The sequence below is a fragment of the Papilio machaon genome, chromosome 4 (genome assembly GCF_912999745.1).
Source record: "Papilio machaon chromosome 4, ilPapMach1.1, whole genome shotgun sequence".
NCBI lineage: Eukaryota > Metazoa > Arthropoda > Insecta > Lepidoptera > Papilionidae > Papilio > Papilio machaon.
In genome coordinates this window covers 7,174,855-7,195,529 of record NC_059989.1, presented here as the reverse complement: position 1 = coordinate 7,195,529, position 20,675 = coordinate 7,174,855, and the positions used below count along the sequence as shown (strand labels likewise).

Here is a 20,675-nt window from a genome sequence, read left to right as displayed (position 1 = left end):
GCATTCAGGAAATATTTATATGGGAGGAAATCTGGGAGAAATATAGATATCGTATAAAGAGGTCAGTGGGGAGAAAGAGATCAACTTGATTGTCAAAGAAACTGCATCAAACCAAAAAATCAAAAATCAATGACGTTTCGAGTGCTTCTGTGAAGTTCAGTTATTCGAGACAATATTTACATTGTTATACGAAATGCAGAACTTGTCGGATGAAAGCATAAGCGAAATTAAATTAGTTAACTTCGGATCCGTGGCCGTGGATACAATTGCTGAAAAACATGTTCTGATACAAAATGTATCTGATGTAGGCAGTATTTTAACTTGAAAGTCACTGTAATCTTATTAATAATCGTGTAATCTATATATGTTCTATACAATTAATAAAATTGCAGTGTCCCTACGTAATATCAAAAAAATATTATATTTCGTCAACATAACGCGACGTATTTGCGATGCTTAAAACGAAACAATAATTTCTAAAATATTTGAAAATTAGTCTGTCTGTCTTCCACTTTCGCTTTCTGATTTGACGAAGTCGCGGGCTACCGCAACTCCATATGAATAGCTGTCCTCTTTTTTTACTAAATTTCAAAAATACCGTCAACTAAAAGGTCATGTATTTTCAGAGGCTAGCAACATACCGTATATCGCTACTGTACATATTGAACACAATAGATCAAGTTTTCAAAGTAGAGGTTGCTTCCACTCCTGTGAAGCCACAAGAAAGTGTTGAAGTGAAAATTATATTCAAGCCAAACGTTGTAGGCTTATCTTATACAGAATATTATATAGTTGATGACACTTACGGAAACAATTACAGAATAACTGTAACAGGCAAATGCTTTGGTACGTTTACTGATTTTACCAATGAAAAAAATTTCTGTATAACATTGGGTAAGAAGTGTATTAAAGATTTTGTCGATTGACTGTACCGCAGGACCGAAGGTGACATTAAGCAAGAAAAAAATTACTTTTACGATTTGTAAGAACGTATCGGAGCAAAGGAAAGATACTATCAATATCGTTAATAAAACTGACGTTGATACCACTTACCAATGGCTTCTGCCGTACGGTGGTCAAGGGTTCTTCCAAGTAAGCATCTTCTATTAGAACTTCTTACATTATGTACGTGGGAAATACATGTCGTTCAAATCCTAAAGCACATGAAAGCATTGCTTTTACAATATATACTGCGATAGTAAACTACTAAAGTTAACTTATCTGTACAGATTTCAACTGGCAGCTGTGGTTTGATTCGAGCTTTCGAAAATATACCAACAACTATCGCCTTCACTGGTGTTGCTTTAGGATTGTATACAGCTGAATTAGTTTTCTTAGCATTAAATCAGGTAACATGATTTCGATTTAAAAAAATACACAAGACTTGCTAACTTAAATCCTTTGGACTAAAATATTCTTCTAGGAACCATTGTTTGTAAGTGTGATAGCAACAGTTGCATTGCCGGCTAGCATTTCATACAATGTGGACGAACATGTGTTTGAGAAGCATTGGAAACGCAAAAGTCGTTATAACTATTACATGGAGAACAGTCTCAACCGTTTGACTTACATACCCTCAGCCTCGGTTTACGAAAGATACCTCGACTTTGGGATGGGAAGTCCGACAGATATCAGCATGAATATATCACAAACACTTTGTGTCACTAATCACGAACCCGTCGAGGGTTACATGCAATGGATACCAGGTTTGAGAGTACAATTATAAGGGTAAAAAGTAGACAATCTTCGAAACATACATTTTGTATTCGCATTTCGCTGGATCGACGTATATTTTGATAGTAACTCTGAAATTCATTAACTACTTATTAAAATTCAGGTAGTTAACGTCATAAAAATAAATCGTATTAAGTAAAACCTAATCTATTATTAACAGACCCCGATAATATATTCTTAGTGGATCCAATCGATGCAGTGATCCCTTCTAACGAGTCAAGATTATTTACCATTCGGTTCAGGTAAAATACTCGTAGCTAATTATTACTATGAGATTTAAATTAAATTATTACTATTAATACTACTAATAATTCTGGTCTTTGATTGATTTAATAAATTCACATTATACTACTCTCTGTATTAGACCAAAAATTGAAAATGATGCATATGGATACTTACTATGTGGCGACTTTCAATATAAAATCGATACTACAGAAGAAGCAGTTAAATTCAAACACACTTGGGTCCGCATACCGTGTATTGGTAATACTTGGTCACCCTGCACTGAATGGTTAACGGCTTGGGATTGTCCTATTGAGGTATATAGATATTTTATGTTCACGCTTAAATTTATTTTAGCAGCTTATCTTTTGGTATAGTTCTGTAACATTGAAATTACAGGTCACTTTACCACCAACTGTACCGGCTCGGACTACTTTTACTAACTTCATGTTGTCTAATAAATTGGAAATACCGATGTATTTTAAATTTCAAGCGCCTTTTAAAACGTATAGTATTTCATTTAAACATATTTACTGGCATTCAAAAAGTCAACGTAGGCTACGAATAATTGCGTGATATTTGCAGAAATTTTGTAGTAATGCCCATGTGCGGAATAGTGCAAGGCCGAGGCTGGCAGATAGTGTCGGTGGCTTTGGAGCCTATGTCGTTTGGTGAATATTACGAGTCGTGGGATTTGGTCATTAATAGAGCTCATAAGGTACATATTTCTATAAAGTGTCTCATCTAAAAGCTAAATCCTTAATTTTAAATACGACATATTTTTAAAGGCGCACGTTTCTCTATGTGGGAATGCAGAAGTGAGCCAGATAGATGTGATGTCGCACGGCTTTAATCCGTCCGCTCACGCCATGTACGAGTTCCCACCGACTATCACTGGATGTACCAATTACTGTACCGCTTACCTACACAACTTGACAAGAATGGAAATACAGTTAGTACACAAAATCGATAAGTCGTAAATCGATTGCATATCGATTAGATAGTGAAATAGGGAAGAAATACCTTTGGATTAAAGACCCACAACCTACTTATATAGAATTTAGATGAATGAAGAACCACAGTAAAAATGAATCTTGTTAAATAGATCCAATATTTCACAGTATGAGAGTTCTTAACAACGTAGAGTGGCTGGGAGCGGACGACGGCGGCGCGATAGTACTGCCACCGCGCGAGATTGTGCGCTACCACTGGTGGTTCTTCCCCAAGGAGACCGGCAAAGTGTACGGAACTACTGTTTGCTGTTCTTGCGTTTGCCTTATAAATGGCAAGTGAGTATTACATATTTAAAGTATTTTTTCCTATTTATTTCTAACTAAGTGATATTTACCTTAGGATTATGATGTTTCTTAATGTCTATATTTTGTTTAGAGACTTTCTATTAAATTCCAGACCTATTGGTGAGCCGACAGAAATATTTATTAACATTACTGGATTTTCAGAGATGCCGGATTTAAGGGTTAGTTTACGTTTCTTAACTTTAGCAAATCATTTAATTTTACGTATATTTTTAAACTAAGGGTTTTTGACCTTTGCAGTTGTATGTACTACGTTTTTATAATAATTTTATTATAAAGTTATTGCAAATATTATTTGTCTACTTTGTGTTCACGAATTAAAATACTTTGCCTACTGTAAAATTTTAAGGTTCTCCCGAAAACGACAAATCTTCATGACTTGGTTGTTGGCACTACCACAACATTCAATGTCACTCTCTACAACTACGGCACTTGTTTCTTCACTTCCAAACTGTATTATGATATTCACGGCATGGGTGATGATTTCCAAGGAGATAGAATCGATATTGATAATTCTATTGTAAGTAATTTTATTTAACAAAGTAGAGCAGCAATCCAAGATGGCGGCAATTTTTCGCGGGCGTATCTGACCGTTTGACAGCTTTTATGCGAATTTAAAGTTGGGTACAAATAAATAGAGGAAAGACGAGAGATTTGTTATTTTTTCTCATATTTTTTTTATAATACCAGAATAGTCTCAAGCCGTCAAACTACTGTGAAGTGAAGATATCGGTAACGCCCAGAGGTGCGGGCTCTCGTCAAATTGATATACGATACACTGTTCTCTATCGGTCTGCTTACGATGAGATCGAAGAGATACAACCCGTTACGAAGTCAATCTGTACATTCTGGTATGATGGAATCTATCCAACTCTCAAGGTCAGTTAACACGTTCCATGCCACTACGATTATTTTCATGAATGCAAACTCGCCGGGCCTGTCGTTATTTGGCAGTTAATGCTTTAAAATTAAATCAAACAAAAGACGAACACAGCACCAGTTGTGCTACAATAATCGGCACCTTTATCGATATTGATAAAAGTTTAATTTGAAATACTACAAAATTAAATCGTTTTATAGCATGTTTGTAGAGTCATTTATTAAATAAATTTCAGGTGAAACGCACGATCTCTGTTAAATGTCCAATAATATTGAGCAATCATTGCTTATGGAACATTACTAATGTGGAAGAGTAAGTATTTATTTACGATATTTATTATTTAACATATGATTTAAAAATAAACTATATTATTTTAGATTTAATAAAGCTTTAATGGACGTTAGACCTAACAAACCTTTGGACGTTAATCTTTACGCACCAGAATTGTGTATTAAGGCGGGTCAAGTGGAACTGGTGTTTGTTTTTGGTTGCGTATACGCAGTTTCCGTGCCATGGAATATGAGAAGAAAGAAAATCTGCGACTGTCCCATGGTAGAAGTACAAATCGGTATTTCAACATTCGAGATGAGACATACATGTGGTCATAGGAACTATGTCAAATTATCTCCAAGCAATGGAATTGTCTCGGTAAAAGAATCTTCTGATAATTGACGTTACATACCAAGATATTATTAACCGACCGAGATTAAATGGACGTGATAAAAATTTCGAATACTTAGCTATTAAAAAATCGGATATAATTAGTTCTAAAAGCATTTTATTTTTAGCCGTTATGAGATTACTTGTGCAATGTTGAAAAGTAGTTACGATGACAAATGAAGATTGCATCGTTTACGGTTTAAATTCGTTATATTTAAATTACTCGACATTAAAATCTGAATTATACAATCTAAACTTTTCAGGCGGAAAAACCAAATCTTTTATTCATAAACATAAATTACGGCTACGAAGGGCTAAATACTTTATGCTTTGTGATGACGATGCCCAATCAGAGAGTTCTTCATGTATATATACACGTTTACGCGCATTTAAACACTAAAGGCACTCTAGTTCCATTACGACGTCCTAAGAAATCTGATGATTATTTGGCCGTACTGGATTGCGGAAGAGTTCCCATTAATAATTTGGATCCTGTCATTCGGGTAACAACTCAAAATAGTAAGAATAATTGAGATGTGAAAAAGCACGATTACTAATGGATAATTCCAAGGGATTATCAGCAGTTCTTTTAACTGATTTCTTTAGATTAGTGTACATATGTGGATAACAATATGTATGTTTTACGGCGATGAAAACTCAAAGTAGTACAAATGTGGATACGTGTTTAGATCGTCTGGCTGTACAATCCTACAGAGGTGTATACGACGTGGCGTTTATTAGCTGGTAACACATCGACCTTCGACACCGCTCTCCGTTGTCTGCAATACTTCGCTGAGGTGTCGCCATTAGATAAACTGGCCATACCTTTCGCATTCTTACCTACAGAGATGGTCGATTATGAGGTAAGAGTAATTGTTTATGACTGGTGAGTTCAAATAAAAAAAAAAAAGATTAATGCACATATGGAATGAACCTTGCAGGTATTTAGTTTTTTTTTCAACGAAACGAAATTTTAGGAGCAAAGTCTGCCTTATTTTTTGCATTGTTTTCTTTTCTTGACCTTTGCGTTGCGCTTAGCTCGGTTCAAGTTCGATTGCATGGCAGTGTGTTACAGAACTTATCAAAATTTTTTTTTATTTATAGACGGTATTTAACTGTTCTTTCGGATATGATATAATCAAAATATTGGTGAAAGGACAAGGCGGCTTGCCTAATTGCATCGAGACACGTCTTGATATTCCAAGTTATATAGAGAGAAACATTCGAGCTGCGTATAGAGAAAATGTGGTAAGCATATTTTTTTTGCTCTTTAGCAATAATCCTCTTTCCCTTCCCACCCTTTTCTTATTAGGAAAGGATGGGAAGGGGAAATGAATTTGGCGGAAGAGGCGACGCATGCGAAGGAGAAATATCCTCTTTCAGTGCGTCCCCTTCTCCGTTGATTAAAGGTAGGGAACGCATTTGCGGATGTCTATGGGCAACGGTCACCTCGCTATTGCGGCGAATCCAGGTGCAATCCATTTGCTCGTTTGCCATCTTATGATATAAAAAAATAAAAAATAAGGGACGAAAAGTAAACCTATGGTGTTTTTGCAGGTGTATTTATCTAAGAGCCACGTTACCTTACCAGTGATGCCGACTCATTCACTCTCTAGAGAAATAATAGCGGTTTGTAATGACACGGACCACTTAATAAGGTTCATTTGGCTACCGTAAGTCAACATTCAATCATTTTTATTTTTACAAAAATCAGAATAAGATTTTATTTTCCAATGTAAGTAACTTCTTTCAGGGAAAGAGTTGCGAATATAATAAACATAGTAATAACTCCATGGTGGGGTGTTATACAGCCAAAGTCGACGGAGTGGATAACAATGACAGTTTACACGCTGCAAGAGCCGGCAACATTCACGTATGTTTGCTTTTTAATCACATTCATTTTATACACAGAAATACATTAAGTGGTGTTATGTATGGAAGTTTCGAGTCATCCTTTCAAATTGGTGCATAGTAAATTACCTATTCAGTTAAACTTTTGACACATTTGTTGCTACTATAATTTTCCCTTTTTAACGTTATCAGTAAAATATTGCAAGTTCGCCAAATATACTTTTAAAAAGTCGTTTCATCAAAGATAATCAACACACGTGTGTCAGAACTGTCAACAACTGAACTACAATCATTGGTCGTTAATTTAGTTCAAAAACTAAAGTTTTTTCTTTTCACATGCTTTTTTTTGTGATATTAAAAATCACGCAGTACAACGGTGTCGTGTGAAGTTTTGGACTTGACCGAAAGACGAAGATATCAGTGCAATGAGCATTTAAAAAAGACTAAAACGGAAAAATGTAATCAGGAATTCATTATAACTGAAGAAGGACTCTCTCACCCTGTATGTTATTTTAAATAATTTCTCACTTTTCTTTGATTCACCTTCTGTCAATTTTGTATGTGGGGAATTTTATAAAATGTTTTTAGTTATATAATACTAGCTTTTGCCCGCGACGCCGTTCCCGCGGAATTTAAAAAAAAGGAGGGATAAAAAGTATCCTATGTCCGTTTCCTGGTTCTAAGCTACCTGCCTACCAATTTTCAGTCAAATCGATTCAGCCGTTCTTGAGTTATAAGTGGTGTAACTAACACAACTTTCTTTTATATATATAGATAAGATAGATAAAATAGTATGACTTAATTTACAGGGAATTAACGATAGTCCACCTTACGTATTAGATATAGAAAAGCCGCAACCCTTTTATCTGTCCATGTCTGTGTCGATATCGTCCAAGGGTCAACGAGATGGTTATCCCCGGTTACTAATGAAGCAAATGTGGGAACAGGTACACTTTTTTTTTTTTCAAAATTTCCCTCTTTTTACTAACAACAAATATAGTGGAAAGATCTATTGCAATTTGCGATCTCGATCTTGAAAAATTGAGTTGAATTTTTTTCAAAAGATTTTTTTTAACCAACCGTTACTTTTAGACTCCGCCTTACGATTTATTATCTACCGAAATGCACTTACATGATGGTGGTAAGGAATTAACCACAAGTGGTAACAACATGTCTCAAAGTGAAATCATTCGAATTATAGAAGGGATATTGTGGTAAGTAAATATTTTAACTTTACTTTTTTAACTTACTAGCTGACGCCAGCGACTCTGTCCGCGCGGAATTAAAAAAAAACGTAATAATTAGCATCTGTGCCAAATTTCATCAAGATCCGTTGCGTCCTTCCGGAGATACTTTCAAACATCCATCCATCTATCTAAACATACGCATTTATAATATTAGTGAGATAAATATACATTTAAAAGATTATTAATAGTAAATTTATCTTAGGGATGCTCTAAATAGTAAAATGTTTAAATACCAAATTGAGCATTATACTAAAGAAGAAATACCCACATATCAACAACTAGTCAACACTATTGAAAGTGATTCAAAGCCAAGATTTAGTAAGAGGTAATATTTTAAATAATATATTTATATACCGTTTCTGGTTCGTCTAATATTTGTTGTTGATTTTTCCTAACAGGATAGAATAAATAAAAGTTCAAGTAAATTGACAGAAAAAAAACTTTTAATGAAAAAGATTTAATAATTATTTATCATGACAGTCATTTAATATGATCTATTTCAGAATCACATCGGGTATTTGCGATGCTATTGTCAATAAGGCAATATTCAACGTGTATAATTTAAATTCTAAATCCAGTATATCCATTCTGGAAGCAGAATAACTTATTTATTTAACTTAATTATGTTATTTCACATTTATTTTCAATAAATATTACAACAAGCGTGATTCCATTTTCAATCTTAACCTAACAAATATCACAGATTTATATCAATTTAATATCTTTTCAAGTTTGAGTTGTAATTTTTTTGGCTTGGGTGTGCCGATAACTGTGACAGATACCCTGTCTCCTAATTTTGGTGTTTGATTCCCGCCTAAATTGCTTCTATGTATTAAACCGTTGTCACCGACGCCGCAGTCCACGAAGCAACCGAAAGGTACAACATTACGAACCACTCCTGAAACATTATTTTACTTTGAAAATTAAAATTATTTATTGGCTTAACTATACATTGTACAAAGTTAAACTAGTGTTGGGAAGTCCATTTAAGTATCCGGTATGTACTTTTGATAGGAAGTTACGCTATTCCATGTAACAATATTATGATGGTAACTTAACCTGTACAATCTACGAATTATATATAATACTAGTTGTCGCCCGCGATTCCGTCCGCGCGCAGATAAAAAAAAATGAAAAATAGATGTTGGCCGATTCTCAGACCTACTGAATATGCTCACAAAATTTCATGAGAATCGGTCAAGCCGTTTCGGAGGAGTACGGTGACGAAAACTGTGACACGAGAATTTAATATATTAGATACAAAAACATAAAAAAATCAAAAAAATGGGACTCATCTGCAAGCACTTCCTTTCGATATAAAATAATTTTTATCAAAATCGGACCACCAAGGGCGGAGCATCGCGGTAACATAGATTAAAAAAAAAATAGAGTCGAATTGATAGCCTACTTCTTTTTGTAGTCGGCTAAAAATACAATTAAATAAGTAATATGTGTGCGAGAGTACATGCGTTGAGTGTATATATGAGTACATATGTTCTTGCGTCTGTGTGTTTGTTTGTGTGTGAGGAACTTTCATTCATGTCATTGAAATTGAATATTAGTTATAAAGACTATCAGTTAATACGACTGAATACTGACGGAACCTTTGATGTCGTTGTCTATTTTGACTTTTTTTTATAAAGATATACAATTGAATACTAGTAACTACCTGTTAATGTTGTGCCATTCGCGATTTGGTCCGTCGTCTGTATCGTTACAGAATAAACAGGTCGACAGAAACTTATAACATTATCTTCATACGGTTTTTGTTTGAATGCATTTATAATCAGTTCTAAAGTAGACACATCTGTATCCAGATCTTTGCTAGTTGCAACAAGATCTATATTGATAGTTTTTCTTTCAACTGATTCAGGAAAATGTGATTGACTTAGCTCTTTTATATTGACATTAATTTTCTTAGCAAATCTGTAATACGAATAAATATAAAATAAACTGCACCATTTATGTAATATTTCAAATAGCTGATCAAACACAATTTTCAATCAATCAAGATACTTTGAATAAATTATATAATAATATTAAATGATTGCGTCAGTGACTCAGTGGTTAAGCACTTGACTTGCAACCTGAAGGTCCTGGGTTCGAATACCGCCATCAATGTGTTTTTCGATTCTCGATTTACATATGTACATTTATCCGACGTTTTACGGTGAAGGAAAACATCGTGATGCTACCTGCACATATCTGAGAAGAAATTCAAAGATATGTGTGAAGTCAACCTGCACTGGGCCAGCGTTAACTATGTCCTAGTCACCACTAACTTGAGGTAGGTTCCGAACCCCTCAGTGGGGACGTATAGAGCTGATGATGATTAAATGATTTGCAAGACAAGGCACTAGTTCATAAATTACCCGATTAACCGTTGGTTTCCGAGACCAAAATCTCTGCATAAAACATATGTTTTAAATGAAGATTTGGTCGCAGAAACAGACGGTTATTCAGAAGAGTGATGTTTTCGCGCGTATGTATATTTTTATATAAGTTCGAATGTGACCTTCTGTTGTCAAAACTGAAACGATTTTGACGAGTGTCATTCCCTTAGTATCACTGGAAATCAAAAATTAGGGCATTTTTTCGTTAATTAAATTTTTTTAATAAGTTTAACTTACAGCTTAGCTATATTGTAGCTCTCTGGATGTATGATGGTTGCGTCTAAAGGTTCCGTTCCCGTCATCACTTTGAGGAATCCCGCGCACTGCTGGTATGTGATCTTACCTATACCGCTCACTTTCAGTATCTCAGCTCGTGTAGTGAAGCCGCCCTTCTCCTGTCTGTACGCTATAATCTTCTTAGCTCTACCATCGTTTAAACCTGAAATACGTCTAAAAACAACTATAAGTTCATCCTTTATTTTTGGGGGGTTTTCACATGAAATACTATCGCTCATACTTTATGCAAATTTCAAGGAAAAGTTGTTATTTTTAAAGATTTTCTAGGGTCTTTGATAGAAGAAGTAAGTTGGATGTTCCCACAGTATGATAATTTGTAGGGTTTTTTTTATTGAAAACTATAGTAATTGCTTCAAATTTGGAAAGTACATATATACAAACCTTAACATAGCTTGTGACGCTGTGTTGATATCCACACCAACTAAACTGACAACTTTCTCTACTGTAGCATCCAATGCGGTCTCCAACATCTTCGGTGGTATATCATGTTGGTAAAGTCCTACACCTAAATTTTTAGGATCTACCTGTTAAAAGTAATGTTTTAAATAATTGTATTTATAAACTAGCTGTCGCCTGCGACTCTGTCCGCGCGGCATTAAAAAAAAAATAAGTAGCCTATGTGTTCTTCCAGACTATGTTCTACATCTGTGCTAAATTTCATCAAGAGTTGAGACGTTCCAGAGATACCTTCAAACAAACATCCATCCATCCATCTTCACATTCACATTTATAATATTAGTAACTATCTTTTACCCGTGACTCTGTCCGCGCGGAATAAAAAATAGAAAACGGAGTAAAAATTATCCTATGTCTGTTTCCTGGTTCTAAGCTACCTGCCCAGCAATTTTCAGTCAAATCGATTCAGCCGTGCTTGAGTTATAAATAGTGTAACTAACACGACTTTCTTTTATATATATATATATATATATATATATATATATAGTTGTAAAATAAATAAGATAGTATCAATAATTTACTTTAATCAATTCACCCAATGGATCTAACACTCTTCGGGCTATGGATAAAGCTGATATTAGATTGGGATCCATGTTTGGATGTTCCTGAAAAAAGAAATATTGTTATGGAATATATTATACGAAGTTATTTACGACGTAAACAAGTCTATGCATTGTGTGAGAGTAAAAGTGAGTTTAGCAAATTTTTATTACAAGCTACAGTTAAAGTATTACATTTTATTCCTACCAATTTTTTATATCTTAAAGTGGCGAAGCTATCAAAATTCGTCAGACATTTCTTAACAGATGAGTTGCCTATTGCATATCTTTAACCAACGGAGGGGATGTACTGAAAAAGGATATATCCCATTCCTATGCGTCCCCTCCTCCTCCTAACACCGATTATCGTACAGCATAGTTACAATAAGAGCTATACTTTAGAACAATATGTTTAATGATGTGATAAGATTTCGACCTAATTGCATTGAAGCCTAGGAAGTGGATATATCCACTTTCTGTCTGTCTTCCTCCGTCGTTTAAAATTGGGCAACGCAATCTGCAATTTTATATATCTATGGTCATCGGTCTCTTCGCTAATTTGGCGAATTCATGTGGACGTTAAATTTCCTCCACTGTAAATTTTATTATTTATTGATATACCTTTTGCGCTACTTTGCTAATAGAGTAAATGGAAGCACCTTGTTCAGGTACTATGATTACTGGAATATTCTCAGATATCCGATGATCTTTCAACCATGTTTCTGTTTCTCTGCAAGCGGTGCCATTTCCCAAACCGATTAAATCAACTCTAGAATTAAAATAAAATGTCTCTAAACTTAAATAACTAAAAAATAATTACAAAAACCAAGGAAGCTGACTAATAATTACATAACTAACCTATGTTTATTTATGATTTGTTTAAGTTGTTTCGCGGCATGATCATTGACATTGTGACGCCGTAAATCAGGATAAATTGTACAAGCATCTAATTTTCCACCATTAGCATTTATGATTCCAACCTAAAAAATTGCGTATAGCCCAATTGTTACATTTATTGCTAAGAAAAAAAAAGTTAGTTGTCTATGACCTTGACTTAGTTGTCTATGACTTCCCAATAATGTACAAAAGCATATCATTGTCTCAGTATTTTTAAGGAGAACAAGTGAGACAGCAATATGTCTTTGGAACAGTAAAATCCCAAGACTATGTGGAAACAACACGATTTTCACAAATATTATTAAACCGGCTACATACATTCAGTTTTGACTGAACAATCGGACTGTTCAGTTAAATTGTATTGTAGAAAAAACTGTAACACAGCTAAACTGTACAATTCTCAGTTTTGCCTACACACATATAACTGTGCAGTCCGACTGTTCAGTTAAAACTGAACATCTATAGCTGACTTTACACACACATTACACTGTAAAACAAAAAATAAGATTTTTTTACATATGTATATTACAACCTTACAACCAGCTTTAAACCCAGGATCCAAGCCTAATATTGTTCTTTTCTTTATTGGTTCAGTTAATAAATACTTCTCTAAATTGGTAGTAAATGTTTTGACAGCCTCTTTCTGTGCCGCAGCTGTCAGTTCTGACCTCACTTGTCGAGAGAGCCAAGGTTTTATGAGGCGATTGTAAGCGTCATTCAAACCTTTCTTAACCCAGGCATTACTTTTCCAGAGTGTTAGACAATACCTAGAAAAAGGTTTGTTATTTTGCAAAAAGATAAAAATTCCACTTTTGTTAGTCAAATACAAAAAAATATATATCTTTTACTTCTTAATATAAGCATATCATTTACTAGAAAGTAATTGTTATAAAGCACTTATTACTTTGAAGAAAAAATAAATCCTATTATTTCACCTTTCAAGTCTATTGTAAAACCAATCCGGAATCACTACTTTGACAGAGAGAATTTTTTCATCTTCCCCTCTATTAACAGCTAATATTTGGTAAGATTTAACAAATTGAACAGGACATTTCCAATCAAAATATATCTTATATGTTTCTGGATCCGATTTACTGTCATATTTTTTATTGTCATCTTTTTTTTCTTTTGTTGAACTTTTCGTTTGACTACTCTGTACTATGAACCTTGTTTGTTCTTTTCTGTAAATAAGCATATGATTTTTTAATATTTAAGAAAATGCTTTAAAAATTAATTTCTAAACAAATTCCTTATAAAGATTCTTTTATACAGGATATGAAGCAAAGTGTAAATATAAAAAAAAAAAACAGATATGACCTAATGTGCTCTGAATAAATTAAAAAGGAACATACAAACTTCTCATCTCTGCCAAAACCCTTGAGTCTTTGTAAATAATGTCTGCAACTATGTGAGTGATATGAGATTCCACTTTCTCAATCGTCAACATTTCATCTTTCTCATTACATAGCTTATGTAACTCAATATTCTCTCCATTTAAAGCTTTTACTGCAAATGGTTCAATACCAAGTGACCTAGCTCTTTCAGCTAATGATAGTGAGTTAGATTTGAGTGGTGCATACTGGAAAAATAAAAATTAGAATTATGCATTCTATGACAAACTTTCTATGATAAAAATACATGTATTAAAAAAAGTAAGTTATTAACTTGATACTAAGTCAACATACCAATAAATCAAGTTCAGATAAGTTACGGGCATTTAAAATACTCTGTTCTATTTGAGGAGTCAGCTTTTTTGACTTTCTTAATGTCTCTATCACAGATTTAACTTTCTTTGTAAACTGTGTTACCTTCTGGTAACTTTCGTACAGTTCTTGAAGGCTATAAGTTGAAAACAAAAAAAATATATTTTCAAATCAAAACACAAAGAAAATAATTTGCTATGACAAATAATAAGAAAATGTAGTTTACCGATCAGGTTTCATATAATCGACAACATTTTTACGATATCTTGCTATGAATGGTAAGGTGCACCCTTCATTAAGTAACGTAATAAATCTTTCAGCCAGCTCAAGAGGAACTTTTTCTTCAAAAGATAAAATATTTGCTTCATCCCAGTTTTTGGTATCTAAATTTTTCTGAGAATCTGGTACAGTCTCTTCAAAACTCTCATCAACAGTTATATTCATCTTTAAAACTTTTTTAAGTTTTGATTTATCTGGAAGTTTTTCAGTTTTCAGAATTTCAGACTTTTCAGAATCCATAGTTTTTTTAACTCTTGTTCTTTTAGGAACGCCTTCCATTTCTAATACTTGCAACTTTCTTTTCGTTGCAGTTTTTTCGGTATTTTCCATATTTTTAAGTGATGTAAGAATTTTAATTATCGTAAATAACTTGTTGTTTATCAACGGTAAACAATCCAAATCTTTCAAGTTCAAATTTAATGTCAAAGTCAAACGATTTGTCAGTTGCAGGGTGTGTTCCGATATGCACTGCGACTACTGTAGAGTGTGACGTCAATTCAGTATACTGTGAAGCCGTTCCTTTATAGCCAGTTATACTGGTTACGATTTAAAACAGAACGCAATCTCGTATACTGTCAGCCGCATTTTTTGACGCGACATTCAAATGAGTGTATTCAAGTTTTCTAGTACATTAAAAAAACTGTTTTGGAGTACTATCAAATTAATAATATTTAAATTAATATTAATTATAAATTGAATTTACAATGTAATAAAAATAAGTACTTTTTCATAAAAAAGAATATGTTTTTCATTATCAACACAGTCTAATAAGGTTAATTTTTGCAATTCTTCCATTGTTTTATTTATTAATCCAAACTAATTACAGAACTTTAACATTTTCTGATTAAACTGTAGCTTTGTTTATAAGATGTCAGGCATTCGGGTGGTTTTGACTGATCACGTGATCAGAGTACTGCGAGTACCTTACCTCGAAAACGCCAGTGCTCACAGTAGAATATGGCGGCGATTTATGACGTCATATATTTCCCTAGCGTACTGCGGCATATTACTGGCAGTCCATAACGGAACGAATTTTTCTACAGTGATAGCACTGTGCAGTGCTCGCAGTGTATATCGGAACATACCCGCAGTCAGTTGTTATTTTCAGTTAAAGAGCACGCATATCTTTTGAAAACATTGAAAAAATTTAAAACCCTAAAAAATATTATTTCCTAAACTTGTGCACCGACCTCACGAGGATGGAATAAGGGCAGGGTGGTGGCCAGGGATGTGACAAAAATATAATTTCTTGCCAGTCCAGGAAAGTAAAGAATATCTCTATTTTGCGGAAAATGTAAAAAATCAGGTGACAGGTGACAGTGAACAGGTGACAGTAAAGAGTACATAAGTGACAGTGATAACATACCAAAATTTCAAAATTAATGAAAATTTAAATTTCATGCTGTGTTTCATCGTAAAAATGTTATTACTTCAATAAATAGACATATTTTTAGGAAATTGCATGCGCTGTATTCGTTTTATAGAGGACTTTGAAACTTTAACGTACGCATAACTGAACAAACACTAGTTAGAAATCGAACTCGATATAGGCTTATTAATGAGAAGCTGCGAAGTTTTTTTTACTGAGAAGAGTATTAGAACTTTACGTAAGACAATCAAAACTTATGCCATTACGAATTCTTGTACCATGGCAGATAATAACAAAAACATAAAAAACGATACAGTACATAAACTCGTAAAGAACTTTTTTATCGGTAGTTTGAAATATGAATTAACAGTAAGTATTTTAGAATACACGATGTGTATTTCAACTAGTTGTTATTATTAAAGAAATGTATTTTTTGTTATGTTGCAGAAAGATGAAATAAATGAACTATCTTTGGTCAATCAAGAAATATTTTTGAGATCAACAATTCACAGCTCTCTTTACAAAAAGTACCCCTTAAAAGTTGAATTTTGTAGATTATTTTTTAAGAAACTAATTAAATATTTGGAATATTCTGAAGTCCATGATGATATATATGAATTTATATGTTCGCTCATGAAAATAAAAAATGAAGAAAATAAATTTTCTTATAGACATTACATTATTGAAAATAGTTTAAAAGATATTATAACAATAAAAGAAACAAATAACATGGTTATCAATGGGACAACTGGTATGAAAACTTGGGAGGTAAGAGATCCAAAGTTTATAAAAAAATATAAAATAAACAATAATGCAACATTTTCTTTTGATTTTTACAAAAGACTGTATTTACATTTATTTCTGGGTTGACTAACTTTTTACCGAAGTTTTATATACTGTGTAAGTAAAATACAATATTTTCATTGTAAATAAATGAGAATGTTTTTTACAGGCTGCTATAATGCTATCAGATTGGATACTATGTAATAAAAAAATATTTTATAACCAAAGAATACTGGAACTAGGTTCAGGAGTGGGCTTTACAGGTATTATTGTTGGCAAGTACTGTATGCCAAAATCTACAACATTAACTGATTGTCACAGTGATGTCCTTGATTTACTTGTTGAGAATATCATAATTAACTTTCCAGACTTACAAAAAACTACATCTTCACAATATCAAAGTTTTAGGAATGATGAGAAAGTAATAGGTATGTTTGATTTTCATTTTACTTGATATTAACAACTTTATAGAAATATGTGTTGATGAACAATATTGACAATCTTTGTTATTTTTTTAATCTATGTTTCCTTTCCTCTCTGAATAATGGCGGACTGTAGTGTGTGGTTTTGTTACGAGTAATGGTGCAAAATAAAACAGTTAATATAATAAGTTCCTCTTATTTTATTCGCTGCCACTATCTGCTCTAATAATATGTTAGTTTCCTTGTTTTACACAAATTACAATTTTTTTAACTATTTATGGCAACACTGGCATTTTTTTACAGATGTAGCAAAGTTAGATTGGCAGTGTCCGGAAGATGTAAATGATTATTATTACCCAGATATTGTGATTGGTGCTGATATAATTTATGATCCATCAATACTGCTGCCTCTTTGCAATGTTTTAAATATATTTTTTAATAGAAATCCTCAGTTACAAGTGTATATTGCAAGTATTATAAGGAATGAAGAAACTTTTAATCAATTTTTAGAAGTGTTAGGTAAGACACAGCTAATGATGTTGGAATTTTTTAATGAATTCCAGTAGGAAAATTATTAAATTATCAATTATTTTTCAGATAACATTAATGTTGCAGTGGATAAGGTGATTCCAACGGAATGTGTCTATTTGAATTGGGATCAAGAAATAAAAAAATGCATTTTGAAAATAAGAAAAAATAAATAATATAATATTATTTTATAATAAAATTGTAATAATCTATTTTATACGAGTTGTTTTTATTGTTCTCGCTTATGCATTTATTCATTCAAAGCATACAGTTGAAATAGCCAGTGGAACAATTAATTAGTTGCAAGTTAAGCTCATTTTTAAACTAAGTGCCCCCAAGAGATGTTCTTAAGTGTATTTCTCATATGCAAACTGGAGCGATAATAAGTCAGGCCGTCTTCGTCCAACACTTAACCACTCTCTCTGGAAGTTATAATTTTATTATACTTATTGACCATGTACAAATCGAAATTATTGATTAATCTTTTATGTAATAGAAGATTATCCTCGGGCGGGATTGTGGTGAATAAAAAAAAAATGATCATTAAACTTAATTTATTCTTAGTTTCTTTAATATTGGTTAGGTTTCCGAACAAGTATTGTCAGTGTTTTTTTAATGACAGAAAAATGTCAATGTCAAAATCATGTCATAAGTCACGATTTTTAAAATTATTTACATTTTTATGATTGATTTCTTTGCATATATATTAGTTATCTATTTACCAATAAATTATTTGATCAAATTGCTTATCAAAACTAATTCAATTCCACCCAAAAGCTATAAAAGCAATTCACTATAATTGCAAAATACATTTTCAATGTCTGAGGAAGATAAAAGCAATTCAACACAAAATGCAAGTAAGAGCAATAAAGCGGAACAAAAAGAAGAGTCCTGGGGATATGACTTATATCCTGAAAGGCGAGGAACATTCACACCAAAACTGTCCAACATTTTAATTGGTAAAGAAGGGAAAGAAGGGATTGAGAAATTTAAGTGCGAGAAAAATGTATATGAGTGTGTTAAAAATAGTAAGTATATGAAATTGATTTAATGTTAATGAGGACAGAAAAATTTAATTTTATTGTTATTTTTATATTTCAGGTCCTATAGTAAAAGTTATGATGGCAGCTTTAAAGAGTTCTGGTTGGTAAGTTACATAATATAATGCAATTAAAAGATTCAGAAGAAAAGTTCAAAAAATTATGTTAAAATTTAGTATATTTTTATTGACTAATTTAAACCATTGTCTCAAGTATAACTTATTCATTATTCTAAAATTTCAGCCCTGTTGATATACGAAGACACATATCTTGCGAGGTTTGCGATTATTCAGTTAGTGGAGGTTATGATCCTGAATTGAATCAGGTAAACATTTTAAAATTTACAAAAAGGTATTTACTGTTAGAAAATTACCTAGTACATTTGCTACCTGTATAGAGGTGTAAATAAATAATTCATATATTTAAGTTTTGACCTGAAAAAAAAAAAACGAATTTGTATGTTAATTTATTTAAATATTAGCAGAATATTATGGCAATACATTTTGGTAATGTCAATTCAAAATACAACTTTAGTGATTTTTTTTTTTTGTATTTAAGGACTTGATTGTGAACCAGTCATATTGTTTATTAAATGTTACTGGTATTTCTAACCAAAACCAAAATTTTTCTTTGTAATTTTTTGTTTAAGATTGTCGTTTGTCAAAATGTATCAACAAGGAAGGGTATGGTGCAAGGTGTTTTAGCACATGAGATGATACACATGTTTGATTACTGTCGTAATGATCTCAACTTTAAGAACATGGAACATCTGGCCTGCTCTGAAATCCGTGCCGCAAATCTTACACATTGCTCCTTTGTCAGTGCCTGGTCACAAGGTGATGCTTCTTGGACAAAAATTAAGCAAGCACATCAGGTAATAGTTTTAATTTATTGAAATGAAAAAAAAGGTTTTAATTATTTCACCATAACCTTTATATTCTAAAAAATAAAAAACAATGCTTTCTGAATTCTCAAAAATTCAAATAATTAGTTTTAATCTGTCAACTTTTTTTTATCATTTGTTGGCAAACAAGCAAGCGGTAACCTGAATCTACCTAAATAGCGAAGTGACTGCTGCCTTTAGACAACCACAATTGCAGATGCGTTGCCTACCTTTAATCGACAGAAAGAGGATATATCCACTTCCCAAGCTTGCCCTCCTCCGTCAAATCCATTTCCCCTGCCCTTTGCTTCATTACAAGAATAGGGCTCCGGCGCTCGTATTTATCACACGAAACGCGAATTACTTCCACTTCACGCCTGTCTTCTATGTGGTTGTGGTATTTCACCGGGCGAGCTGGCTACTTCGTGCAACGGATGTTGTTGTTGCTGGCGTCTACTACTGTTAAAATTTGTTATCTTTCTCAGGACTGTGTCAAAACGAAAGCCTTGTACTCGGTGATGGCAGTCCGTCAAATCGGTAAAGCGGAAGCTGTAGATGTTATCGAGAAGGTGTTTCCGAAATGTTACGCTGACTTAGAACCAATAGGTAGACGAATCAGACGAAATTCAGATGATATGCTCCGTGCGTTCAAAGAGGCTGCATATTATGGTTACGAATGAACTGGTTTGTAATAAGTAGTTTGTAAGTAGAAAAGAAAATAAAAAAGAATTTTAAGATTAAAATAATGTCTTTTATTTCATTATTTCACCAACTATTTACAAGTTTATTGCCTAATTCAAACATTATAATTCTATATAATTTCCATATTTAAGTTTAGTATAATCCGTTTCAAATAAAAATGTGCGTTTTAAACAAAAAGGCCGTTTCAATAACACAGATTACTAATATTTATTTATAGTCTGTAATCTCCGAGTTAAAAGATAATAACGCTGATTACTTATTGTTAATTGATGATTTTTGACAGATAGATGTTATCGACGTGCACATTTTTATTTGAAACGTGCTTTAAGTTTTTACATTTAAATCAAAAACAATATATTATAATTTTCTAAGCAATTCAATTGTTATAGAAAGGCACAAATTTTAATATTCTATGGACGAACTTTTTTTTAAACTTACATTAAACTAAATGTATGTATTACTCTGAATAAAATT

At 32.8% G+C, this 20,675-nt stretch overlaps 4 protein-coding genes across 4 annotated transcripts; 3 read left to right on the top strand and 1 right to left on the bottom strand.

Annotated features, from left to right (window-relative positions):
- Positions 1-193: 193 nt before the first annotated feature.
- On the top strand, positions 194-8,600 carry LOC106713744. Its single transcript, XM_045686836.1, has 26 exons — positions 194-295; positions 627-846; positions 938-1,092; positions 1,230-1,349; positions 1,424-1,706; positions 1,895-1,976; positions 2,099-2,273; positions 2,356-2,462; positions 2,542-2,674; positions 2,745-2,908; positions 3,078-3,245; positions 3,367-3,433; positions 3,622-3,792; positions 3,963-4,151; positions 4,388-4,464; positions 4,530-4,800; positions 5,076-5,315; positions 5,502-5,675; positions 5,917-6,060; positions 6,370-6,485; positions 6,566-6,685; positions 7,033-7,165; positions 7,473-7,610; positions 7,756-7,877; positions 8,113-8,235; positions 8,414-8,600. Exons 1-26 carry the CDS (start codon positions 194-196, stop codon positions 8,511-8,513), a joined length of 3,894 nt encoding a protein of 1,297 aa, XP_045542792.1. The 3' UTR covers positions 8,514-8,600.
- LOC106720409 (uncharacterized protein YdcI) lies at positions 8,528-14,911 on the bottom strand. The gene is made up of 12 exons (XM_045686743.1): positions 14,422-14,911; positions 14,178-14,331; positions 13,845-14,071; positions 13,428-13,673; positions 13,025-13,259; positions 12,454-12,575; positions 12,217-12,364; positions 11,578-11,661; positions 10,982-11,124; positions 10,541-10,753; positions 9,580-9,836; positions 8,528-8,808 (listed from the first exon to the last, which is right to left on the bottom strand). Exons 1-12 carry the CDS (start codon positions 14,802-14,804, stop codon positions 8,621-8,623), a joined length of 2,400 nt encoding a protein of 799 aa, XP_045542699.1. The 5' UTR covers positions 14,805-14,911; the 3' UTR covers positions 8,528-8,620.
- A 505-nt stretch (positions 14,912-15,416) lies between these two features.
- On the top strand, positions 15,417-18,101 carry LOC106720273 (protein-lysine N-methyltransferase EEF2KMT). Its single transcript, XM_014514867.2, has 6 exons — positions 15,417-16,212; positions 16,291-16,611; positions 16,796-17,054; positions 17,352-17,567; positions 17,646-17,723; positions 18,076-18,101. The coding sequence occupies exons 1-6, from the start codon at positions 16,033-16,035 to the stop codon at positions 18,099-18,101; spliced, it is 1,080 nt and encodes a 359-aa protein (XP_014370353.2). The 5' UTR covers positions 15,417-16,032.
- A 147-nt stretch (positions 18,102-18,248) lies between these two features.
- On the top strand, positions 18,249-20,220 carry LOC106720257 (mitochondrial inner membrane protease ATP23 homolog). The gene is made up of 5 exons (XM_014514852.2): positions 18,249-18,604; positions 18,678-18,723; positions 18,860-18,941; positions 19,266-19,490; positions 19,985-20,220. The coding sequence occupies exons 1-5, from the start codon at positions 18,394-18,396 to the stop codon at positions 20,177-20,179; spliced, it is 759 nt and encodes a 252-aa protein (XP_014370338.2). The 5' UTR covers positions 18,249-18,393; the 3' UTR covers positions 20,180-20,220.
- The last annotated feature ends 455 nt before the right edge of the window (positions 20,221-20,675 follow it).